Source organism: Coloeus monedula (genome assembly GCF_965178545.1).
Source record: "Coloeus monedula genome assembly, chromosome: 5".
NCBI lineage: Eukaryota > Metazoa > Chordata > Aves > Passeriformes > Corvidae > Coloeus > Coloeus monedula.
The window spans coordinates 38,189,177-38,216,121 of record NC_138785.1 but is presented as its reverse complement, the minus strand read 5'-3'; the positions used below and the strand labels follow the sequence as shown (position 1 = coordinate 38,216,121).

Here is a 26,945-nt window from a genome sequence, read left to right as displayed (position 1 = left end):
CAGTTCCACTTTCCTTCACAGTTTCTGTTGTCTCAGAAATAAAAACACAAAAACTGCATTTGTAGCTGCCTGTTGGGCAATTGTGACGACCTTGAGGGCTCTGGCAAGGTGCCGCAGTCACCCTGCAGGCTCAGGCTGGCAAGGCTTCCATTGCCAGGCGGGGCTTGGGGTCTCCTGCACAGAATGACACAGTGGGACAAAGTCCCTGGCTGTATGGAAGCACAGCTTGCAGAGGGGCATTTTTACCAACAGCCCTCAGGAATGCCAGTTCCAGTCTCCATGGATCTGGCCCAGCTGCTTCCCACAAGTGCTAATGCTGCTTCTTGTGGCAGGTCTAACTCAGGGAACGTGCACCCACATACACAGATGATTCAGAAGACACTGTACCCAAAGACCTACTGCTGTCTGATGTCAGGGCTTCTTGAAAGATACTGGCCTACATTATTTTCCTGGGGAAATCCTCCCACAAATTTCAAGATGAAAGGCTGTATTTTGATTCCTGTTTCCACTTTAGTGCCTTCACGTGATTCAGAAAGCCCATTCCAAGCCGTGCTTCTTCATCTGAAGGCTGTACTTTAACAACTGTCTGGGCATGCTGCCTTCTTAGCTGACACACACTGCCACCAGCAGCCCTTTCCAGGGAAGTAAAATATCATCTCTCCATTCATTTTCCCTTTCCCTGGGATGTTCAGCCAGAAGGCTGCTATTGCCATCATGCTCATCTCAGGCATTAGGGGGTTTTTAAATTATTATTATGAGTTAGAGCTATGCTGCTTCTCCCACCTTTCTGCTTCTTTTTCTGTGCAGGAGACATTAGTTTTGCACAAGAAACATCATGGAGTTGTTCGAATGTTAGATCACCGGAGGCAGTTCTGCCTTCACACTGAACCACAGCATTCACAAGAGCTGCTGGACACACCCAGCCCTCAGCCCTGCTTTAGCTGCACTCCACTTCAGAGAGAACACTGTTCTTGTAGCTAAAACAATCGTCTTTCTTCTCTGTGAAGCATATTAGTAAGAACAAGTAAGGCTCTAACATGCAAACATACCTTCTCATCTTGGTGTTTGAGCAGCTCTAACTCCTCCTTACAGACTTGGATGCTTGTCACCTTCATTGACCTGTTGACTGAAGGAATGTGCATTTTTCATCAGTCAGTTCAGACCCATCAGACCATCAGCCACCACAGACCATATGCCACTACTTTGCTGGAGAGTCTCCATCCACACTGTTGTTCAGAAAAGCTACAGAGCAGTGCAATGTAGCAAAAACCCTGAGGGCTGTGCAGACACCTTAGTTTTAATATTGCCAGACCCCATGTTACATGGTAATGGAGAACACTTCATTAGTTCCTCTATAGGAAGAATGGGTTAGGTTTTTAGGATTTTAAAAAACAAAGGTTACTAACCATTACCTGGGTAACTGAGATGTAAAATCCACACAAACACCTCTTCCCACTTTTCTGGGCCCCACAGCAGTTCCCACAGCTGAGGGTGTGATGAGGGAGGCAGCTCACACCAATGCACACACCTGAGGCAGCAGCGAGTGAGGCTCCCAGTGACAGGAGGGCCAAACTGGTTTCAGACTTCAGGGGTCACTTACAGTTTATGTTTTGGGTTTTATTCAAAACCCAAGGGAGCCAAAATCACCTACATTTTTTTATGGCCTATCACTTTTTCTAACTAGATTTGTTCTACATAGAGAGTTCTTTTATACAGTCCCAACCAAGCTACACAATTTACTATTCCAACACTGCAGGAGTTCAGAGTAGGCTGGCAGGGTAAGTAAAGTCAACAGCCAGAGGACCAAATGCTGGCAACCACTTCTGATGTTCCCTGAAAGTACATATTAGCCTGGAAGATAACCACTGACATTTCTCCAGGATTATTCTCATAGAAGTAAGCATGGTAAGATTTCAGAACACAGCAAGAGCTAGTATTCTCATGCCTTTCATAGCAATGAGAACAACCAGAAACAGAAACACTGCCAATTTGTTTTCCCTTGAGTAATTTCTTTCCACCTATTACAATTGATGGATCTAAGCTCACCAGCAGGGAATAAACAATAAATGCTTTTACAGAAACAAAGTTTGTGTTCAATGGTGTAGATAATTTCTTCTTCATGTTCTTAAACTCCCCTTATTACTTTGCCTCCATAGAGTCTTGCACAATTTGATGTTTTTTAAAGTAAAAGGAAAATTGTGCTTTATAGACAGCAAAATCTACCACAGCACCTTTTGTGTTTTTACAGGCAGTGGTATGTTTTGCTGTTTCTTGTGAGAAGGCTCACAGATCAGAGATAAGCATAAAATTTTAACATCTCTGGCATGGTGTACTAGATCTCAAGATCAAGTTTCTTGATCTAGTTTTAGAGCAGCAAGTTGATAATTTTTGGCTTTAGGGACTGCAGTTTGGAGGCAAATGGCATAGGAGAAGCAGACAGTAGTAAAGGAGATTGGCTGGCATTAGGGAAAGAGAATGCATTGATTCTAGGATGCCATCAGTGGGGACAGTGTCTTTGGTACTGCCCAAAGTCTGCTGTAGGTTCTCCTGGTGCCAGGATCTCTGCTGATAAAGAAAGACATCCCCTCCTTCCTATTGGTCCCTGTTTCCATACATAAAAGGGTGTTGCCTACATAACTTGCCTGTGCTATCAATCCAGGGTTTTGTCAAAAGAGCCTTTTGAAAACTGAATACACAAAAATGCACTGACAGATATGGCTGGGAAGCAAGAATTCCATTTGTAAAAAAAGCCCAGCAGATTTCAGCACTAAAGTTTGCCATTAGAACTTGTGTCTTTCATGCCCTGATTTAATTACATACTCCTTTGCTAAGGAACCTCCTCAGGAAAAAATAAAGTTTGATTGAAACATGTTTCTTGGTGGAAACAAATGAACTGAGATAAGGTACAGTAAAAACACTACAAACTAGTCCTGACCTTTGGTTCTACTCTCAAGTTCATTTTCTATGAGCATATTAAATCTACCTAGTTATATCAGGGCAGGTGATACAAAAATCCAAATATGTCCATGTGACAGTTCTCAGCGGGAATTAAATTTTTTATTTCACTGGAAAAAAACCTGAGTCCTCACAAATGCAGCAAAAGGTACCTAGATAAAACCTAAAATAAACCACTTTTAATATTTGCAAGTTTGGAACATTGAAGTTGTCTAGATTTTGAGATAAGGGGTTTCTATAAAGATAATAATCCATTTTTACTCTGTAAAAGTATAGTAAAACGAAAAATTCAAATATTTTATTTACTTCATCTAAAAAACAAGCAACCCATGAGTAAGATATACATAGGTTTCCCAGATTTATCCCTAATAAATTTTTTAAAGATTTATACAATTTCTACAGAAACATACAGTGTATCAAAATCTGCATAAATCAAATTTATAAAATATGTAGAAATGCATAGTGATATTATCATCAACTTACAAAGCAAGAATATGGGAATTATTTTTTTTCCAAGCTGGCTATAGTAGGAAAAAGTCATTACAGCAACAGCTTCTTATGATCTCATGTTTTGTAAGGTTTCAGTCTCACATACAGATTCATATCCACACACAGCATCAGCTTTCAATGAATTGCACATAATACCCATTTCAAACGCACACCCGCACAGTTGATGTGCCACCATTCTTTCTCTTATGCATAGTTGTATGATTAAATTAATCTACCCAACACACAAATGGAGTCAGTTTTCGCACACACAAGGAACAAGTACCGGCACAAAACCTTCTTTTTCTTTTTCTTTTTTCCAGTTTCTCCCTCCTTTATTTTCTGTTTTTCATAGCTCTGAAAGGATAGATGAGAAGTGTAAAGAAACTAGGAAAGATGCCAAACTAATAGATCAGTGCAGACAGCCCTATAAAGATCAAACTCTGTCACCAACTATGATACATAACCCATGTTAACATCAATGGGAGCTGCATGCAATGCTATTCTAGACTTCAGGGAAGTACTTAGTCATACCTAATTGTGTGACATGTTATAGGGATAACTGTTATGAAATCAGTACACTGATGTCAACATTTAAGTCACAAAATCTGGACAAAGGAAGTGAGCATAAGTCATTTTCCCTCCATCTCTATTCATTCAGAGTAAATATTTATATTCCTAAGGGAGTTTGCACCAACTCCTTTCCAGAACATTTTTAGAAACAACTTCTTCACATTCTACTCTGTACACTATAGCACCAAGCAGTTGGTTTTTCGTGTTTGTAATCCCTCTGGAGAAGTTGCAAATGACAGAAATAAGAAGAAAATTAGTAGGAACAAGTGTGGTTTCAGGATTTCCATTTCTCCTTTTGAATCTAAATCTGACATCCAAACTGGCTAACAGATGTCCTTGTGACAAATTACACAGATGTGTTAGGAAGCTGGATGTTTTTTCCTAATTAAAAGTTTTAGTTTTGATTAAAACTAAGTGATTTCCATTCAAAATTGCAATATAGATGAAGTATTTGATTCTTTCCAAGTTTTACATAATAGTGCAGCTTTTTTGTTGTTGTTTATTTTAATTATTTTTATATAAGGCATGGTTTAAATAAGCAAGTTAGTGCTTATAAATTAACTGGATTTCTGAGGGTGCTTATCTCCATCAAATTGTACCTCATTAGCACTAACCTTGACAGTCTTCCTTCCACTGTACCAAGCATTCAGTCGAAGTAGAGCAGCCAAACTGGCAATAGAAATTTGTCTTTGTTAACACAGTAATTACATAGGGTGGTACAGTTGGTCCCTACCCCTGGTGACAGCTCAGAACAACCCACTGTAAATTTCCAACAAATGCTTTCCTTGTGAAAGAGAGAAATGAAAGAGGCACTAAATATGTTGAAATTCATCTTCCAAAAAAGCAGCATGACTGTGAGAGAAGGCCACCCTGGCTAATAACCTGTGGCAGTGCTTAGTAAGATGTAAAATTAAATAAAAATATACAACAGGTTGATAATCACCAAGTTCTATGAAAATCTGGTTACTCCAACCTTTTCAAGTGTGTGTAAAAAAACTGCCTTCAGACCCCTGAGTGTAATCCCAAAGAAGACGACAACGCTTTTAACTATGTTCCTATGAACCATAGCTAACAGCACATTAATTTACCAACATCTTGAAACAAAAAGATGTAAACATCTACAGAGTTTAAGGTAAAGCAGTTTTGTAAACATTAACTGCGGATGATAATGTTATTGTAATAATCACAGTTCCTCTATGTCCTTCATCCAAGCCAGGAGGCTAACAGCTGTACAAAGTTAATAACTGCAGCAGTTTTCAGGCTATTTCCAGTCCTGCACAAATGAATGCGTCAGTAGGTAGGTTTTGTCTGTCTACACACTAAGGATGTTGTTCATTTCCCATTTTTGTGTTGCTTTACTGGAGTCACACTCTGAAATGAAAATTTGATGGAGGACTTCGGAGCGATCCAAGCACTTCCCTGACGGAATATGAGTAAATCTGTGCAGATTCTGAAAGACAAAACCACCAGGAAAATGTGTTGGGTTTTTGTGTTGGGTTTATTTTTGTTTGTTTGGGTTTTTTTTTTAACATTTTCTTTACATCTACAATATAGCTATTTTAAAAAAACAGGTTTCAGCGTCCCAGGACTGATCGTTTCTATACTCATTTTACTATTTGTTAAACCTAGCACTTTGCAGCCTTCATATGAAATCTTTGGTTCTTGTAGATCCCCTTGAGATGCCTCCCATTTCTTTTAGGCAACAAACTGCTAAGAAAATTAGCAAAGCTCTATCTAAAATGCTTCTAAGCCTTTTCATGCATCCTGTAACCAAACTAAAAGATTAACTCTTGAGGACAGCTCTATGAGGACTTCACTGGGCAGATTCTCCTCCAGTAAGCCCTCACAGAAAGCAGCTGCACAACACCAACATTAACCACAGAGGGGTAAAAAAGTACTAACTTGGCTCCCTGTTTGGCTGGAAGAAGGAAGAGTAAAGAATATGAGAGTTAAGTCTGGCTTCTGGAGCAACAGGAGGCTGCCTAAAAAAGTGCAAACCTATTCTGTCAGGCACACTCAGGCTGACGCTTGCACATCTGGCTCCTTCCACACCCAGAAAGCTCCCATGCTCAAGTCTCCTGCATTTGGCCTGTGGCTCCCATCCTGCTTGCTGACCCTGTGTGCCAGATGCAGCCCTGATTCACTGACTGATTGGATCCAGTGTGGAGGGGAAGGGAGCAGAAGTGAGCCCATGGCACTGTGGCTGGGCTGGGGCTCTGCAGCCCTGCCCCATGCGCACAGATACCCTCAGCACGGGACCTTCTCCATCACCCCCACACACATGTGCACAGCCAAATGTTGGTTCAGATCAATACCTGGCTCCTGCTGTGTGGCCAGATATGGAGGTCCTCTAGCTGGAGAGAAAAATGGATGTCTAAACAAAAGCAACAGGCAGACCACCAGCAGCCCCGTTCTCGACGTTTGCTTACAGGCACTGAGGCCCTGCTACTGCTCAGTGCTCAAGCAGCACGTTACACTCACCAAACTGGCACACTGTTTGTTGCAGAGACAACCAACTGACCAAACAGATAAAATCTCCTAGCAGCCTTAATTTACACAAGGCCACAACATTTTTCAGCAGTCCATACGTGTTTCATTCCTTACACCTTCATCATCAGGGGAAACAGTTATACCCTCTGTACTGCACAGCAGTGTGACCAATTTCTACACACCCTTGGTGGTCCTTTCATTCTCACCCTCCCTTTTTTTCCCTTCTAGAAACCAGTCAGTGTTTTGTTCTACAGCCCAGACTGTGCTTACTGGGCTTCCTTATAACTTGAGGTAATAAGCAAACAACTACACAACTGGTACTAGTGTAGAGGAACTAGATTTTGCATAAATGAATTTCTTAGAGAGAAGCCAAGTAACATGCTGGGACACACTAGAATGGCTGGAGAGTTAAAAACTGCTATGTATTATTCCAATATTAAAGCTGAAGTTGGCACTTATCTGCCACTGCTTATTGATTTTTACATTTCAGGTTTAAAGAAATTTGTCCGTCTATCCAGAACAAGGAATCTGAGCTGGGTGAAAATGGTATTATGGTACCTGCTATTTCCTAGCTCTATGCAAACACCAGAAAATGTGGAGTGGCTTAAAGGATAACAACCAGATTTCACTGCACTCAACTGTGCCTGCATATTTCAGAAAACAACAAAGAATCCAGATAACCAGCAAATGAATTAATAAATATGCAATGTGCTAAATAGGCTGAATAAAAATTGACACAGAATAGTTTTTTAGATGTAGAACCAAGTTATGTGTGGCTATATCCAAGGATAACATCACCCCTAGACTATTCAGTCTCACTTTTTTAGGAGACAAACAGAAATAGAAACTCAGACATTTTTTAAAGTAACACAAAACTTCTATGAATAGAGGACTTATAGATGTAATGACTAAATACACTGCAGCAGCCCTCACATGTATATCAGCCAAGTCCTTATTAAAAATTTACAGATTTTGCAATAGCATTATAACAGCACCACACCCAGGATTAAGAACAGAGCATGTTATTGTTATCAGAGAATGGCTAACGAACAGGAAATGAAATACTGAAGAAGACAAAGACAACACAGAGAGGCAGAGTAATCTTACTTTTACCTGACTCTATGTAGGCTTAAAAATATCTTCTGTCTTTAAACAGAGAAACACTTCAATTTAGACTGCCCAAAATTAAACCTAATACTGACCCTAGCTTCTAAATGCACTCCAGCATTTAAGCCATCTTCTCACAGCATATATGAGATAAAGAAACTTTCTTGATACAGAGCATACAAGCAGAGAGGGTGATGGCACTAAAAGATTTTATAAACTCTGTCACTGGTAGTGGACATGCTCTCTGCTTCCTCTGAGACAAGTGCTAACTCATAACATACCTGTGGCAACATATGTAGCCTCATGGGATTTTTCTTAAAGATTTTGCTACAGAAAACAGCAACTAGAACTGCTACACAGAAGCATCCTTCACTAGAGGAAGTTTTTCTAGCAAGCATGTATTTCTGAGAATGTGCCATTAACAATTTACTCTACTAGATTCAGTTAACCTTGTCATAGATCTTTAATTTCAGATGTACACAAAACAATTTTTAAAAGGTGCAAAAAACCAGTATGAAATCTAAAAATCTATTTTCTTCCATATATCTGTTGCATACCTTGAAGAACTGCCACTCCTTGTATTCGTTCTGATTACAGTGGGTAATCATAATTTTGGATCCATCTGATCCTTTAGTTAAGCACTGATCGTACTGCATGAGTTGATTGGCTTCATTGATTCGGAAAAGCTAACAGGAAAAAAACCCGAAACATTTTTATAACAGTTGACTCAAAGAGCATTTTAGAAGCACTGAAAATACAACTAAACTGCAACATTCAAAACATTTTCTGGTTTTATTACACCTGTCTTTCAGGAGGGTTCTTTATTTTGCATAACACAATTACTATCACAATACTAAATTTCATGGATAACTTTCCTGTAGGACTTAGAAGATTAAGAAACTTCACCAGAAAGGCAAAAAATGGCCAAGGGATTCGGGAGACTTCTGAAAGTGTTTGATTACAAACCTTTGTATGATTTGATGGCTGAACAATCCATTATCTTTATAAAAGTCTGATAGCAAGTCTTTGGTCCTGGACAGTAATTTCATGTGAAGACACTAAAACTTTGGCATTTTATCCATGGAGGAAATCAGTCTAATGCATCCAGATACCAAAAGATTATCCTAGCTACTTCTTACAGAATAATTGCTACAGGATTTTTTGTGTATCGTGTGCAGAAAAAGTAGTTTAGGTAACCTTTTCATTAAATATCAGAATAAAAGAGACATCTCCAGGGGCTACTAAGAGCTAATGCACGTAGGATTTCAGAAAACATCATCCTACATGTAATTTTACAGTTGCAGTGACTGCCTGATTTAAGTTTACATTGGCTTAAATAAGGACTTTGAATTCTGAAAAAATTCCCAACCAAAAAAGAAGCTACAAAGACAAAACAGCATGTTTGTGTGGTAGAGTGGGTAGGTTTGTGAAGATACAGGTCAAACGCAATAAAAGCCTGGATTGCAACCATCTAATACATCTAATTTGTAAATGAAGCAGAGACAAACTTCTGTTCATTTTCTTCTCTCATGTGGTGGGAGATGAGTTACTGCATGAAAGTGTTTTATACTTAGAGCAAAACAACTTTGTGAAATAATTGATTCAAAGTGAGTAAGGATTAATTATTAAGTAAAGGTAAGTGGTGAATCAGGAGCAATGCTGGGAGATGAAGTTATTCTAAGGCAGTGATACTCTTGCTTCTTCATGTACCTGTTTCTCTGAAGAACAGATTATGAATTTGCGTTTCATTCCATACCATTTATGTTTGATATGGTATTTTCAGACTGCTGTACTTTAGCGATGTCAGTATGCTTATGGAAAACCCTAATTTCCCACCTTTGTAGCTGGCACCTAGGTGACTTCATGTACAGGCTGAACAGAAAACCTGCCTGTTATCAATCTGTAGCAAGGAATCCTCCTTCAGGCTTGCCTCCAAGCTCCTTACCTGATTTCCTCCCATTCTGTGGCATGGCCCAAGCTCAACAAAGCCACCGTTGGTGTGCCCCATGCTGTCGATGCAGTAAGAGGTTTCAAAACCTCTAATCTGGAAAACAGGTTATGCACTCTAAGTTAGTCTCAAGGGAAAAATAAGTGCTAAGGAGCTCAGAAAATTCTCACTTATCTCTCAAGCCAGAAACAAGTATCTGACAGAGAGATTAGACAAACCTGTGTATGAAATTTAAATACTGATGTTATCTGTTCCGGGAGATGGAGCTTCAACCTCCCCATGCTAATTTGCAGGCTCTTCCATGAGTCAGAGTATGCTCATAAAGCTAGAGTTGCAAAGCTCAATTCCAAATTAATAACAGCAAAATATAGGACTTTCAAGTATTTTAATTTATTCAATCTCCTATCAGAGCATGTTCCATCTCCCAGATCTTCACAAACAAGCTCAGAAGCTCAGCTAAGTTGCTCTCATCTTGTGGATGAAGAGAAATGAGCTGCAGAGAAGTTATGCACAGCAGCAATTACCTACAGCCAGGCACAGCCCACTGACCCAGCTGCTCAGATGGACCTTCTGCAGCAGCAATTACACAGAAAAAAAAAAAAAATTGATGAGGGGCAGACACAGGCACAGGGATAAAGAACAGAAGCCCTGTCATAAAGTATGTCTCAAGTGCTGATTATCTCACTCCCTTCTCAGAAGAGCCAACAAGCAGCTTTACAAAGACTTTATGACACAAATAACATTTTTTCCAGACTTATTTTCTTTGCCAGAGCCTCTTTCCTCTTTGTAATGGTATATAAAGTCTGGAGGACTAAGCTTAGACTCTTCCAGGGAGTGTTAGGGAAGACAAACCCCGTACTTTTATACCCTATAGTTTGGCAACGCAATCAGTGTGGTGCTACAAATGGGGGGAGGGGGAACAAGAGTTCTCAGATGTAAGATAACTAGCAGCCTGTGAAGAAGAGTTGAAGAAAACTTCAGGGAAGTCTCTGAACTTAGAAATTTCCTGTTGCTTCACCAGACCCACTTGCTTTTATCGTGGATGATTTCCTGCAAGGTTGCCAGTATTATTTTATGCTCTTCAGACGCTTTCACCTTGGTGAATAGTAATATATAGTGTACCTGCCAAACCCTTTATGTAGATTCCAGAGGAGGTCTAAGGCTCATATAGTAGCTGATGTTTTGTGCTAGCTTTTAGGTGAGAAATCAAGGTGGCATTGTTCACCTGGTCCCTCAGATAAATGATTATATGTACCCCCTTTCACCGTGAACATGCTCTGTATCACTAATTCTCCTAAGAAATTAAGAGATTACACTTTCTTGGTGATAGGAGACAGCATAGATCTGTATTTTCTAATGCACTTTTAAAGTTATAAGGCCACAGATTATATCCATTGCATCTTGGGAAAGAAGGTTGCTAAATTGGGTGGGACACAGGAGTTCTCCTCAGCTAGCAATAAGATTTTCTGATTTTGCCTCAACAATCTGCAAAAGTGAAATTAATAGGAGAGACAAGGGCAAGGCTGGAACCAATCGCAGAGGGGGAAAAAAATCTGAACGCAGGCAGGAGACCTGCAGTAAGTGCTGTCCAAGGTGTGGGCTAAATGCCAGAAGGAGACAGGCAGAGTTCAGTGAGGTGTCCTGCACTCACCTGTGATATGCCAACTCTCTCTGTCAACCACTGAAAGTGCCACATTTGTAACCACATTCTTAATTTAGTGAAGTCATACTTATATGCACTAATGCTGGAAAGGATGGTTACAGAATCATATCAAATTATTACACATAAAAAAGGGATTCACTGAGGCTGGGCATATATGAGTACATCCCAGTCTAGCAAATGCAGGCACAATGTTCTCCACCCAGATTTTGGGATCTCTTCTCTAGGCCTTCACTTGATATTTTCACCTGTTAATCTTCACCAATACTCCTACAGGCAGGATACACACTTTTTTCTTTTGAGAAAACCTAAATTCCAATTATGGAAAAAAGTGCTTTGGACAGGGCTAGATAAATAATCCTTCAAGGACCTGTGGAACTAATTTAAAAAGTCAAAAGTTAGATACAATTTTTTTTCCTGGGGTTATATCATTATAGCTCTCTGGTTAGTATCATGTCATTTAGTATAGAAGTAATCAAATAGCCACATGTCAAAACTTCCTTTTGAAGTCACAATTTTTTAAAAAAGCTCCTAAAATACATAGGAGTTATGTGCTGTACCTACCTCTCCCCAGTCCACGTTTTTGGGTGGTAAGGGATAATATGAAGTTATATCATATGCTATTTCTTCCATAAACCACTTAAAACTTTTGCAGTTGTGATCTTCACGGAATTTTTTCAGCTCAGATATATCTCCATAGGGTAGTGCCTTTGTCTCTGGCCGGCTGGCATAGAAGTAATCTTTGTATTCGTCCCACCACACTTCTATAACTCTGACATAGTTCTGTGAAGAATAAAAACATTGCTGCCACCTCAAAGCACACATAAACAGGCCAGAAGCAACTCCTTGTTAGCAACAGAAATTTAAGGATTTATCCTCTTAAAAAGTGACAGCATGCAACTACTATATAGCACTAATAATTTTCACTATCACTAGACTATACAAGACATGTGAATATTATTTTCAAATGACAGTTTAGGACGGAAGCCAGCAAATTAAACTGGGCTGCTTAATGAGAGTGCAAAGTCTTTTCTAAGGTTAGAGACTGTTTATTTGAAAATAAAGTCTTTTCAGTTATGGGTGCAACAAAATGTTGCATTCATTTGTTGCTACCAGAACGGTGATTCATGGTTTCTATTCACCTTCTACAGTTTTTTAATGCAGAGAATGATATGCATTGGTCCACTAACAGGGAAAAAAACCAGTCTTAAATGGGTCAGCTATTTGGAGAAGGGGGAAAACTGGATATCTCAGTTGGTAACAAGCCTCTCCCTCACATCTTTCCTCTCATTCTCTTCCATGGCTCTTATGTCTGTATTACCTGTACACATCTAGATGCACACCTCACTTTGTCCCATTCTTCCAGTGTTAACGACCTGGTGTTGTAACAATCTTAACAGATCTGACTAAAGGCACAAATTATAGTGACTTTTACTTTAATCCACATCCAGCATAAATTGAACAAAGCTATAAAAAAATGACATCTACTGTGAGGATAGGAGGGTGCCTGAAGAGGGGAAAAACCTATTTCTATATCCTGGCTTGTACAGAGAAGCAACTTAATATTTAAGAACACTCAGCAGTGTTCTTTTGCCTTCAGTAAGCAGACCAGAAGACTCATGTAAGGTGTTAAGATATGCAGTAAATATTTTTGATCAGCTTTTCAGAAGACTGAAATGGTTTTTACCATTTCAGACGAGGCAAACAAGCATCTTGCCTGCACTGAGCAATACACCTAACATTTGCTATCCTGTTGCACACTGCTCTGTCTCTACTCCCAGATATGTCCCCCTGGGCTCCCTTGTACTGGTCCTAGTCCTTGTTTCATCAAAATGTTAATCAATTCATGTTACTAATAAGTGACTTTTTTTTTGGGGGGGTGTGGGGTGCGTATGCCAGGTTAGTGTTTTACCACTCAGCTAGGCTGGGACATTGCCTTTGGAACTAACTGCTAGCTTGGCCCAAGCTATACTCTATAACCCTACAGGTAGTCATTGTCATAGATTGTGATGTCTAGGAAGATTGCTCTGGGATTGGAATTTACAAAGAGCTGGGTCTTTAGGAACGGGATCTACCAACGCCAAAACAGGGCACAAGAGAAAGCTTACACTGGGCAATAGAAAAACTTAGCAGGAGGGTTGTCTCTCTTCCTGCTGGTAGATGAACCTGATACAAACCAGTTTTTCTTGATTTAAATTCTCTCTTATAGAGAGCTGGCTCATTTCTTTTCTGGAACTGATGTCTAATTTTAATCTTGGGGCTTGAGTAACACTTCTAAAACCTGCAGTGTATCTGAGGAGTTACCAACCCTTATGATGTAGTGCAGAGCATGCCATCTTCCCAGGTGTCATTTACTACTCCTTAACTAAAAAATGCAGACACAAAAGTGTGAGAGATGCTAGATTACAGAATTCACTAACTTGGCCTAGGATCATGCCCATCTTCATCAAGATTAAGGGGGATTTCAAGCCCATGATATTCATCTGCAGGACCGTGCTATAGTTACTAGAGTTGTTCATACTTACTTGGGCACAGTGCAGCAAAGACTTGAGGTGCTGACATTAAGTAACAGGAAATGGATTTGTACCTCAAAGATAATGGGGTATGATCTAAGGCTTTAGATCTAATGCTTTAGAGCCAGAAGATGGGTTTCAGGATTCTCTTCTCTTAATAACAGTGGGATTAGCACAAAGATTTCTCTCCTGTGGGGATGATCAGCTGAGCTGTAGATCATAAATAGCTTTGGATGAAGTCCCCTCTAAATTGTTACTGAATTTAAACAAATTTATCTAAAACTGTTCTTATCTGAAATCAAAAACCACCTTCAAGGTTGCTTCAAAACTGTACCTTTAGTGTAGGAGAAGACCCAACATACACAGGGGGTGGATTTCCTTGCCAGCCCTGGAGACGATAGATGTGTCCAACACGAGAGCAGGGAACAAAAAGCAGTTTTCCCCCACACTGCCAGATCTACAAGTTAGAACAAAGGTATTATTAATATATATGCACAGGAATTTAAGACAGACAGATAATAAATTATGGAAGAAATGTCAGCTACATTTCGTACCTTACTGACTATCATATATTTACATATTTTTTGCTTCAAATGTAAGCATAAAGAAAATAGGTCTTTGAAATTAAAGGTATACTGAATACACCTTCAACTCAGCCAGGAAGTTACTCAACTAAAATAATTTTTTAAGAAGCTTTTTAAAAAGTTGGGCATCTCATTCCATCACTATTTTAGAACAACAGTAAAGAACGAGTGCACAAAATCTGGGTAATTTTTATTATGACAGAATTAATGATATTTTCATTTTATTAAAGTAGTTCACATGCCATCACAAAGATGGGTTTTGGCTAGATGCCCATTCACATTTAGGTTTTCCTTAATAAAGATTAGTAGGAGATAAGGATGTCTTAGGTAACCCATTGCTCAAAGTAGAAACAGATATTTATTTGACTATAGTAGCTGAAAATAAAAAAAAGGGTAAAATATATTACCATTCTGAAATTCCCTCCCTCCCACATATCTTTGGATAATTCCTTAACAGGGAAAAGAAAACATATTAAATCAGAATTTAGTTGCTCATAGTTTGGAGAAATTTAATGGTAGCATCAAATCCAAATTTAGGCTAACTGTGGGAATGTTTCAAATTAGTCCAAATTCCAGATTAAAAATATGATTTACAGTATTAGGAAAGATGGGCAGAATATATTATTTTCTTTATTGCATCGTGATATTAATTTTGTTAAGTTTAATCTAAAAACCCTCCTCAGATATGCAAGGCATTAATTTTATTTGCTATCTAAGAGTCAGCAAGCAAGGCTGATAAATGTTTAGTTCTTCTGAAGATTGGTTGTGACCTACATGGAACCAGTTTGTAGGTCTCTACACAACAAGCATTTCAGTTACAGAACTACTGTAAGTAATTTCAATCCTGATTTTGATCTAAGATGGAGAATTACATGGATAAAGGCCCTGTGTGCGTAACATCCTCAATAACTACCCTTTGCATATGGATTTCCAGCTGAGCAAGTGCACTCAGAGCTTTCCTCTAACTCATGAAGGGCAAGAGTAACTAAGGGAGCTCTGAATGTACTTTTTGTAAAATCCAGCTACGATTTCACAGATTGCTGCTGAGGATATTAGACATCTTCACTTTTGTCTGTTAATTGGGACCGATTCCTGCTGTCTGCCACTTGTGGCATTACAAATACTGAAGCTACAATAAGCCAATGATGATCATCTTAGTTTCCTGCAAACTGAAGAGCATGCACATGCCTAGCAGTGAAAATAAAGTCCTCCTCAGTAATTATGAATTATGCAGTTAGTATTTCAATTATGAAGACTTCTCTTGTAAAGAAGTTCTTGAAATTCTCAAAAGTATATAATTTTTCACTCATAAAAATGGCAGGGAGGAAGCAGATTACTTTTTGTTGCACCATTATATACTTTCCAAGCACACATGCATAAACTGAAGACCACTTGTTCTCTATCATTGCTTTCATTAGAAACAACATTTTTCTATATCACTATGAGAACCTTCCATTTCCTCCCATCAAATCTGCCAGTCTGCTTTCATACTAGATATTTGGGCAGTCAGGGGTGCAATCCCAAACCATTTACAAAATCTAGATTATGCATCATTTGTGTCTCAGCACGAGGCCACCTCCCTGAACACTTCTGTCCCAAAGGCCACAAGGAAACACTGGGGAGACACATTTCTGTCACGTCATCTCTCACCTGGGCTCCATGGGGAAGAGGTCTCAACTCCAAACAGAGATATTTACAGGAAAAAAAAAATCTATGAAATTATATTAGTTTTCAAATATTGGTGTTACCTTGTAGGAAATTTCAAAATTTTCACCACCCCAGATTTGAAGCCCTGGATCATAGAGACCCAGTTCAAAGAAGAAATCACGTTCAATGGCAAACAATCCACCAGCCATTGCAGGCGACCTGAAAGAGGAAGACAGTGTCACTCATTCTGCCAAAAGGATACAACAGCACTCAGAGAAAGCATTAGCTAAGAAAGCAATTCTGTTAACATACAGTAAAGATCAGGTAAATGGCAATACACTGAAAAATCATAAAGCTTTGTCATCAGCTTGCAGCAATTTTTTGAAGTGGCATCTATATAATTTTTAGTGAAGTCACAGTTTTTGTTATGTTGTGGGTTTTCTTCTATAATTAATTTATTTAATTAACGAACTTGATGATAGAAAATCTGGGTCCGAATTTTCCATTCAGCCAGTCAACATCCTTCTGTTAAAACAATAAAGAACAAGATGAGAATCAGTGTGGTGAGATGCTTCTCTATTAAAAGTTGTTCTAGTTTTTGAGATAACATGAAACTGCAAACAGGTTTATGTTCTGAGGAGCTGCCACATTGAAACATTGTCTATTAAACAAGGAACAGACTTTTTCCAGCTTTCTAATCTTCTAGCTCTTTTTAGACTATTGCCATAGGAGACACTTTACATTATACTCAGTAAAATTTTAAAGAGGGCCTAGATAAAGTAGTACAAGGTTTCCATTTTGGTTTAGCATTCTTTTTTACCCTTTTTGTTTTAATGACTTTGTAAATCCCTTCCCATATGACATGATTCAATTAGCAAGTTTTAATATGTCAAAAAGATGCTGTGGATTGGATTAGAGCGTGTGCTGGTTTTGGCCGGGGTAGAGTTAATTTTCTTCCCAGTGGCTGGTATGGGGCTGTGTTTTGGATTTGTGCTGAACACAGGGTTGATAATGTAGAGATGTTTCTGTTATTGCTGAGCAGGGCTAACACAGAGCCAAGGCCTTTTCTCCCTTTCACACTGCCATGCTGAGGAGGAGACTGGCGGTGCACAGGAGGTTGGGAGGGGACATAGCCAGGACCCAAACTGACCAAAGGGATATTCCAGATCATATGGCATCATGCTCAATACATGAAAGTTTGGGGAAGAAGGGGGAATGTTTGGAATGATGGCGTTTGTCTTCCCAAGTCACCATTACATGTGATGGGGGCCTGCTCTCCTGGAGATGGCTGAACACCTCCCTGCCTGTGGGAAGCAGTGAATTCATTCCTTGTTTTGCTTTGTGTGTGTGGCTTTTGCTTTTCTGATTAAAATGTCTTTATCTCAACTCCTGAGTTTTCCAGCTTTTACCCTTCTGATTTTCTCCCCAATCCAACTGGTGGGGGCACAAGCAAGCAGCTGCATGGTGCTTGGCTGCGGGCTGGGGTTAAAGCACGACAGAGCATTTTTGCAGAACGATTCTAACTAAAATTCTTTGGTAGCTTGCTCACACTGAAATAGAAAGATAGATACATTAAGCCATTTCCAGTGCATATAGCAAGGATTTTTCATCTAAGTATCAATAAATATACTAAAACCTTAATGGATACACTCTGGAGTCCTCACTAAGTTGACAAATTAAAAAAGAAATTGTAAGGAAAAAGTGAATTCTTTCTGACTTCAGATGATCTGCAGCACTGAAAGGAGGATCCAAGAGATAACCCTGGTGAGCCAATTAAGACACAAATGAAATACTCCTGCGTCACCACATTATTGAGATGGGTCATTTCTAGCACTATTCAGTCTATTAGATAAACATCTGTAGAACTGCTTAAGAAAAAGTAACCTGTAGGGTTCAACATATACCCCTTTCTGCGTAGCAGAGGCTGGGCAACAGAAACGCAGCCACTGACTCTAAGCATAATTAATTATCAGTTTGGTTGCTGTCCAAATTAGGTGATCACATGCCAAGGTACTGCCACATGTCCCTTTCTACTTGCTGCCTACTGTGTTTTCCTCCAATGCTGCTTTTTTATCCCAAGGGTTCAAAGGTTAAGAAGCCAGAAGACACAGGGGAAGCACTTCACATAGCACAGTCCTGTGGCTTTCCTGCACTTTTGGTTTTCCTCAACACCATAAAGACTTGGCAAGTGTAGAAGCCTCAGATACTGAAGTTTCAGTCTTGGCCTCCAACATGCTGCCAAGTGTGTTAAAGAACACAGTAAAACCCACATAAGCTCAGTAGTTTACTTTATAGGATACCAAGAGGTAAGCACTCTTACTGAAGGAAGGATTCAGTCCTGGGGCAATTCTCACGTTACAAAAACTTTGTCTCTGTGCTTTAAACTGTTGAAGATCTTTTTGTTTTCTTTTTAAACTAAGCAATCCTGGCTATGGTTTCAGCGAGACTTTTACTTGGTCTTACTTGCCTTGGTATTGCTGCAAGAAAATGCACACAGCCTGGACACAAACAGATGCAGGGCATGTCTCTTTTTAAAGGAAGCATTGTAACTCCGAAGGTATTATTAAAAACAAAGTAATCTTTTAAAACATTCTGAGAACATGTGTTCTGTGTTTCTGGGAAGAGTTTAAGCGATTTTAAGACCTGTTTGGATGGTAAACACAGAACACTACAGCAATGTTTGAAATGGTTTATCCCCCTCTAAGTGAATATTAAAGTTCCAATGTGGACAGCCTCATCAGAAAATGGTATTCTTTAAACTGTATACATAAAGATCAAAGCTTCATAACTTGCTTGCATGTGTTGCCATTTTAGCAAAGAACAATCATGGGTGGGGATAGGGAATTACCAGCATCAGTTCTTACAATGTTTAAATCATATATACGAGCAATAGAAGACATTAGATTCTGAAGATGTGAAGATTGCTTTCAAATGTAGTAACATGATTAGTTAAGTGTGAAGGGGAAAGTAATAAAAACCAGCAGAACCACAGTCTCCCAGTCTTGAAAAGCCATCCAGAAACCCTAGTTTCTAAGCTAGGGTTTCTAGGCAGTTTTTGTTTTCTGGGAAGAAAACATACCCCACTAAAAAGCATAATGAAAAGGCAGAAACTCTGTGAAAATTATTGGAGTTTTCCCACAATAAAAGGTGCTGTTTTTATCTGTCTTCCTTTTTTTTTTTTGTGTATTATATTAAAATGCTTAGAAAATATCTAGCCAAGATTTTTAAACAGTATGCTTCTTTGTCAGATGTGATCCATTGTGAAGCAAGTGGGAGAAATATGACAAAAGGGATTTTTTTGATACACATGCATAATCCTCCAGCTGTATGCATGCATCAGGCCATGACAGCAGGCTACAGATTTTATGCATTACTGTCTATTATAAATACTTACAGCATGCTCATTATTTCAAACCAAATGGTTAAACAAGCACTGTTGTTTCCAACAGTACTTTAAAAAACTACCATAGCTAATTAAAGTTTTCCCTGGCAACAAAGTTATACAATATTTTATTTTGCCAAACAGAACCCAGTCATTCTAATGTGCACCCTATTAACCACACAAGAACAGGAATGGAGAGGCAACACAAGGTAGCAAAGATATTTTGAGCAAACAGTCAGTTGTGGCAAACAGGTCTGACTAAACAAAGCAGTAGTGTAGTTAGAAACGTGAAGGTGTTCAGGCTAGAAGTACATGCAAGTTTTAGTGGATCAATATTGACTTCAGAAAAAAAAAGAAAGGGGTAAGTGATTTAGTGATTACCGATACGGTTCAGTTTTTGTCTTTCTGCTTTCCTTCTCTCTCTTGGTCAAGGGAACCCTCTTCCATAGCATACTCCAATCCCACGCTCCTCTAGCAAACCCATCTTCGTCACCACCCCCTTGCGGCACAATCTTAAAAGTGTTGCCATCTATGACATCTATAAGCGGCACAGTGCATGTGGTTCTGCGGGGCGGCGCGCGGCAGGTGCGGGTATGGGCAAGGGCCCGCGTGGCACACGTGCACCGGCCGTGGTTCATGGGGAGAGAGGGGGGAGGGAAAAACGACAGGGTTTAGACAATTATTCGTTAGGATTCACAGGATGTAAACAGCTCTCTTTACCGATAAGGCTCAGTTTTATGTTTTCTTTTGGACTTTTCCTTGTGGCTTAACGGAATTCGTTTCCATAGCAAACTCCAGTCCCAGGCCCCTCTGGCAAAACCATCTTCATCCCCACCTTGTTGTGGCTCAATGGAATAATCATTCCCATCTATGTAATCTATTAGAGGTACAGTACATGTAGTTCTGAAACATTTATAGAAGGGAAAGAAAGAGCAAAATACAATTTCAGAAGAGTAATCTCTCTAATCTGAAATTTACACCATTAATTAAGTTTATAGAGCAGTGTATATAAAAAGTCACTTGTAAACATACTATTAAAAAATGAAGCCTCATTAGAAGAAAAAAGAGATGGTCTTTTCTTTACATTGCTTTAAGATGTTTTGAAAACAGAAAAATTAGGTCTGAGATGCTAATATATCAATTTGTTTATCAGTACATTTTCCTTTATGTGGACTTCTTGACATCGGTCTTCTAATAAAGCACTGCTGGAGGCAACAGAGGAGCCCTCAGAGGGCCAGGGTTCTCACAGTATTATTATTTCCTGTAATTTCTATTCGTATCAGATCTTAGCTGTCAACAAGTAAGATAAACTCTTAGCTTTTACTAGTGTTAACACAGATTTCCATTATACTGTCCTATTCAAATGCCCTGAAAACCCAACCTCTAAGGATAAACAAACATTACTAGTGCTTTCCTAGAAGCAGTCTTCAGTAGAATTCTTCCTGTTTGGTTTGCAATACACTCCTCACTGTGATCTATCATGCACAATATTCACCAAGGCAAAAACATTATCTTGCTTTTCTCTCCACGTTTTTCCAATGAGTTTCCCAGTGACTCAGGCTGGGGCACTTCCACATTTTTAAATGAAGCCTCAAGAGATAGAGAAGGTGGGGGAAGAGAAATGTTAACACTATGCCGTTCTTTGAGGCAGAAGCAGCAGCAGGCTGCACCCTGGGCACCTGGCATGGACGGCGGCTGCCAAGCACTGTCTGCTGGCACAGTGTGCCTCAGCATCTCTGGTCCTCCTGCAGCCTTCACCTTTATGGGCAGTGCTGGAGGATGCCCCTAAAGCTCCCTGTTCTCACCAGTCTTTCTTGTGTAAAACAGTAATACATACTCAATGGGAGCACACAAGCATTTCCATCTTCTCTCTAGTATCCTGGCCCAAATAGAGAATTGATTGAGTTACAGCCTTTAAAACACACAAAACCCAATTCTTCAAGGGAATTCTGGTAGCATGGCAGGTTAACAAATAGTTTTTAGGATTAAGCAGCTATTTTATGGGATTAAAGAGTTTAAACATGCACATTGTTTCCTAAACACACATATCACTGACCCCACAAGCTAAGAGTGCCGTAGTGCACAGCAACAACAGCATTTCAACAGCTGGAAGAAATGAAACCCCCGGGGATCTCTCTCCTCTGTCACCTCTGGCAGATCCCCCCTCACAGTGCAGCCACTTCCACCACAGACCCCTAGCAAGTGCCTGGGCTTGTGGCACAGACAGGCTCAAGCCTGGCCTCGCTTTGCTACAGACAACGCTCCAAAGCACTTCAGAGGAAACAAATAAGACCATATATCAAGACCAAAGATGAGAAAGTTACAAACTCTTGAGATCACAGGGGCTTTAAACTCCCATTAAAACAAAACATTTATTGCTGCTTTTTCTCTACCAAAAGCCACAGTTTTTAAAATTGTTTTGTTCATTCATGCTCCTTATTCAGCTAGAATGGAACATTTCTATATTAGTGCCTCAGATCATTGTGAAAGACGAGTTATTTATAATCTACATTAGACAAAATATTCCATATGCCTACTAAAATAAACTATCTGGAGATTAATTTGCCTGACTATATTCCTTCCTCATTATGTATCTTGTATGCTGGGAAATAAAATAATCATCATGCAAAAAATATTGATATAGTTTGATACAGATATAAAACATATTGACTGTAGTTTGAAAAGTGAAGATTGTTACTGTGACCTTTTCTTCCTAAAAGGCCAGACACTGGAAATAACAGGGGAACATTACCTGTCCTTAGATATAGGAGCTATAAGTGGCGCATACCAATTAATTCCCACCTCACAATGGGCATCAAGGTAAACCAAAACCTTTGAAAGAAAAAAAAAAGGAACTTATATTTCTGTATACAACAGCATGACTTAATTAATCTTATTTACATTGAGATACATTCATATTTTAAACAAGAAAATGAAGACTAAATTAGTAAAATTAATCTCTTCTTAAAACAGTATCAATAATTCCCACATGTCTATTGAAACCACCACAACCTTTTCCCCCAAAAAAGAAAAAGAGACAGACTTGTGTGTGAACTGGCTCCTACCTGTCCAAGTTTAGCCTTCTGGGCTCCAATGCTTCTAGCTTGGATTAAACCTTCTCTCCTCTCATTTCGAAATACCTTTACAAGACCATTCCACTGCTTAATATAGTCATCCAGCCTCTCTTGTAAGTGTGCTATCAGATAACAAAGAAAAAAAAAATTGTTGAGGTTTAATAACAAAGTGCTTTGTACTCTTAATATAACTCCAAAAATATCTACAGAAATTTACAAGAACCTTTAATTCAACCACTGACAAACATTAAAACTGAGGAGATCAAGACCACTGACCTCATGGCACAGGTTTGTGTCTGGCACATCTGAAGAAAAGGCAGCTGCAATGGTTGGCGACACCACAGGGAGCTGGGTGTACAACTCCCAGTCACTTCAACCTATCACATGGCTTTTAGGTTTTCATCTGTATTCCAAGCAGCCAGAGAAGTTTGTACTTCAGCACAAAGTCTTTCCTCATCAGATGATGTCACACGTACAGCTGAAGGCACCACTTTTCAGTTAAACACTTCCCTTGACTCACTTTCTGCCTCACAAAATTTTCTGTCAGTCTATTAATAATCTGGAAACCTGAGGCAGAATCTCACCATGCTCAAATTATTACCCTCCTTCATCTAGACCTGTTCCCTCTTGTGGAGGTCCTATGATAATCTTCTAATGAAATTAATGAGAATAATTGGAGGGCCAGCAGTGCATCATACTGAGGAGACAACAAACCTTTAGCCAAAGGGACTTCTATCAGTAAAGGGACGAGTCACCACACAAGAATCAAGATGAGCTATGCTTAAATGGTTTCAGATTTGTATTTGTCTTTGCCAAACTTCTCTGGAAACCACATTCCTACCACACAATTTGAGAAAAGGATTCTAGTGCTGCTTAATATTTTTGCCCAGATGATTCTGTTGAGAAAACTCATGAAGGCAGAAGAGCTGGTAATCAGGCGCCTGCTGTTTGTGGCTACGCTGATTTAGCTACTGGTGTTTGTTAAAAATCTATTTTTATACTCAAAGGCTCAAAAGAATTGCCCACAGCTTCAGTTTCTCTCTGTCAGGAACCAAAATAAGCCACCTAATCTACAGCTGAGGCATCCATGCACTGGTTTGCTTTGCACCAGCTCCGAGGGGCTGATAGATGCCATGCCTGTGCTGATCTAACAGGGGGGGGGACATGTAGAGGTAGAAGCAGAAGGATGTCCCTTTCAGCAGCAACATGCCATTAGGTTACTTCAGCAGAAATGTTTTCTGCAACCTGAATGAAAATGATGAAGTCTGGAGACTTCTGCAACTTATGTTTCCATATGTTTTATATCCTTGTCAGCAGTATTAAAAAAATAGTTTGAACAAAAGCTACATGTAATTGAAAAGGAAATGGTGTTTCTTGGAAGTGAAGTTTCCAATATCAAAAATTCAGCAATTCTACCAAAGAAACAATCTTTTGAAATCACTATCTCTTGATACTCATATTATCCTTCCTCCCCACCTTTATAAAAGAAAAAGTTTTCTCAACCAAGTTTTATGCATTCTCTTTTCCCACACACATTTACAATTTCTTTTGTACATCCTTGTGCATTAGGAAAACTTCAAGGATATACAAATGTCAAACTAGAGAAAGAACAATTTTATCATATATGCTGTATAGAAGAACATGCCATGTAATAAATAGAAAATATATGATATGATAGCTGTGATATAAATTTTTATAGGATAAAATCAACAGAATTTTGAGGTCATACCGAAGTGGTACTAAGAGAATCTTTATACCACACCATTATTTATGCTGCAAATTCCAAGTATGTGTTACAGAAGGACTGTCAGGAATGTTTTAAAGATTTAAAACCTGAAGTTATTTCCAGCTCTCCTGCCTATGAGGCCAAATGTTTTAGTTATCAAATGTTCAACTATGTAAGGCTCACAGGGAGCTGTAAAAACCTGTCATATTGATTGTGTAAAGCTTTTCTACAGTACCAGTGTCAGGACTTTGCAGTCCATTATCTGAAACCATGCCAGGGTTAGCAGCAAGTGCTATTTCCCACAGGAAAGCTGAAATTTTCCTCCTTCCCATATTACAAAGCCTGCATGACAGTAGTGTACAAAATCCTGATACTTTCACAGTTAAAAATACTGTTTGGCCAGCATTAAATTTTGTTCACCTAGAATGTGTATTTATGACATCTGTCAACAGCCTTACAGCAATCTGGTTTTTGTTCAGAAATGTATATTTTACCTCTCAAAATATTATAATCACAATCTGGCCTTCCCCTGTTTGAGTTCCTCTCTCAGGTCTGAGTGCATGATTAAAGCATGAATCAGTGTCTTTTAAAAACACATGGTTTCTCCCAGCGATCTTAGGCACTGCAGATTACAAGGGGGGAAGAGGAGGAAAGCAGGTTTTTTTCCCCCTTCAACTTATGGACATCAGTTTGAGGACTAGAAAAGTGGTATCAGAGGTATCTTTCTAGAGCAGCTGCCTCCTGCCTCTGAGTACCCTGTACTGTAATACTATTAAGGTGGGGCTTTCAGGTCTAACACAAGCACTGATTAACGCCTCAGTTTCCCCATGGCAAGCACCATTACACAGGTTAATAAAAATACTGCTATCTGCCTATGCTCATTACTTCCCCTTGTCTCATGGGATGCTGCATCAGTAACGGGTAACAGTAAAGAACATACAAGTAAACACAAAAGGTAGACAAAGCCATTAAATGCTACCAGGAACACTGGTATTTTTACTTCACAGCCACCCTTTACAGGTGCACAGGCTACAAAAGAAGTCCCAGCTGATTTTGGCCTCTATGCTTCAGAAAACAAGCAAGCTGGTGCCCAAATACGTAACAAGTGTTGGAGACCTATATACACAACTGTAATTGTAGGAAGCTTTAGAAAATACGGTTTTATGAATTCTCACTGCTCTTCTAGAACAGCTGTTTCCTTCACACAGCTAGTACTCACAGAAGAATAAACTGCTTCTATTGAGAATACAGAAAAAAAACAGGGGAAAAGAAACCCTGTTTGTAACAGCCTGGCCTCATTGACACTCTGGTAGAAATTGCTGCAACATTTCTTGCACTCTAACATGAATTAATACAGAGGTCTCCATAGAAAATGGAGATAGAATCATTCAATTAGCTTGGCAATCTTCTTGTTACTGTTCCCTTTGTGCTCTGACAAAGAAAAAAACGCCAGAGTAGAATTCAGCTCATATCTCTGCACAGTCCTCCACAGTTGAACCCTGCTGTTTGCAGAAGAGATTAAGGAAAGATTGTCATTCAGCAAAAAGATGGCTCCCACCTGACTTTATGCTAAGAATTATAATAAAAAGGACATTTTCCAAGCATTGCAACTGTTCCTCCCTGTAAGACATAACATATATAAGCTTCTATGCAGCTGTAACTCCCTCCTGATGAAAGAGGATTTCTCATAAGGACAGGCAGGGCTTTTTGGGAGCCAGCCTTTAGAAGTGTTTTCAACTACTGTGCTCCATTTTAATTTCATATCACTTGAGAGGGTGGCAGCTAAGAAATAAGGATGGTCACATTGAGCATGTGCAAACATCTACCCAGTCCAGCACATGTGTCACTCAGCACTGGGCTACAAGAGCGTAAGGCGGTCTTTGCTAGGTGGAAAGGCAGATATGAAGTGTGCAGCCTAAAAGTAGGTGGGGAAGAAGAAAATCCTGTATCTGTGCTGTCAGCATGGCTCTTCTCCTGGCTGAAAACACAAAAAAGCTACCAGCAGCTAAAGAGTGTTTGTATTTTGCATCTCTCCTAACAACTGGAGAACTCTTCAGGCAGCTTGGCATGCTTTGCAGCCCATACTAGTTCATCCTTCTCTCTGGGGAGAAAGAAGTAGAGCAAGATCCTGCTCTCTTGGCCATTTTTCATCTAGAACATAATTTGAATTATTGAAATTAAGTTAATTATATTTACCAAGTAATAGCCTAAAGCAGTTTGAAGAATTATTATAGTGAACTAGTGCAATTGCAGCAAGGTCTTCAGAGCAATTTCAGTCCATGCTTGTGTTACCAGTCACTCATACCTGAGAAAACTGCACCTCAAGCTTTCTTTATTGAATTTTCTGATCTAAGAAAGTTATCTGGGAAATTAAAGTGTGAGAGATATAGAGGCAAGGGTCTGCTGGATCTTAGGTCCAGGCTAGCTGTGTCTGCTAACCATCCATTTATGAGCAGAAAGCACAAAAGTTTCGTATTTAAAAAAAAAAAATCTCTAAAAATACTGCTTTTGTTTAAGAAATGTCATATATTGGAAAACTAGTACAAGTTGTTATGCCAGACAAACTCATTCCATGAACTACATATACATGGCACAGAGTCAGCTGCAAGTCATGTGAAACCCAAGTATTGAGACCTATCATTAGTAAAAAACCTGGTAAGTTTTCTAGACACAATCAGTGTCACAGTTACTTTATACAGCTAAGTCAATCCTTGAACAGCTCTGAAGGAAAGCTATGAGCCTAGCTGAAAAGCAAAAACACAGCATATGTCTGCTGACTGAATTATTAAAATTATATCCC

General features: G+C 39.3%; 1 protein-coding gene across 2 annotated transcripts in view; it reads right to left on the bottom strand.

The window, feature by feature from the left end:
* Positions 1-5,326: 5,326 nt before the first annotated feature.
* The window catches only part of GALNT7 (polypeptide N-acetylgalactosaminyltransferase 7), a gene marked incomplete at both ends in the record, with an annotated part of 69,651 nt that continues 48,032 nt past the window's right edge, over positions 5,327-26,945 (bottom strand). Inside the window, 9 exons of one of the 2 annotated variants that reach the window (XM_082281713.1) lie at positions 5,327-5,464; positions 8,169-8,297; positions 9,557-9,655; positions 11,784-12,002; positions 14,067-14,189; positions 16,065-16,182; positions 20,066-20,248; positions 22,098-22,177; positions 22,411-22,541. In XM_082281713.1, coding sequence (XP_082137839.1) covers positions 5,327-5,464; positions 8,169-8,297; positions 9,557-9,655; positions 11,784-12,002; positions 14,067-14,189; positions 16,065-16,182; positions 20,066-20,248; positions 22,098-22,177; positions 22,411-22,541 — 1,220 coding nt within the window. Of the gene's footprint in view, positions 5,465-8,168; positions 8,298-9,556; positions 9,656-11,783; positions 12,003-14,066; positions 14,190-16,064; positions 16,183-19,726; positions 19,910-20,065; positions 20,249-22,097; positions 22,178-22,410; positions 22,542-26,945 lie in introns of both variants that reach the window. The other variant, XM_082281714.1, reaches the window with a different exon arrangement.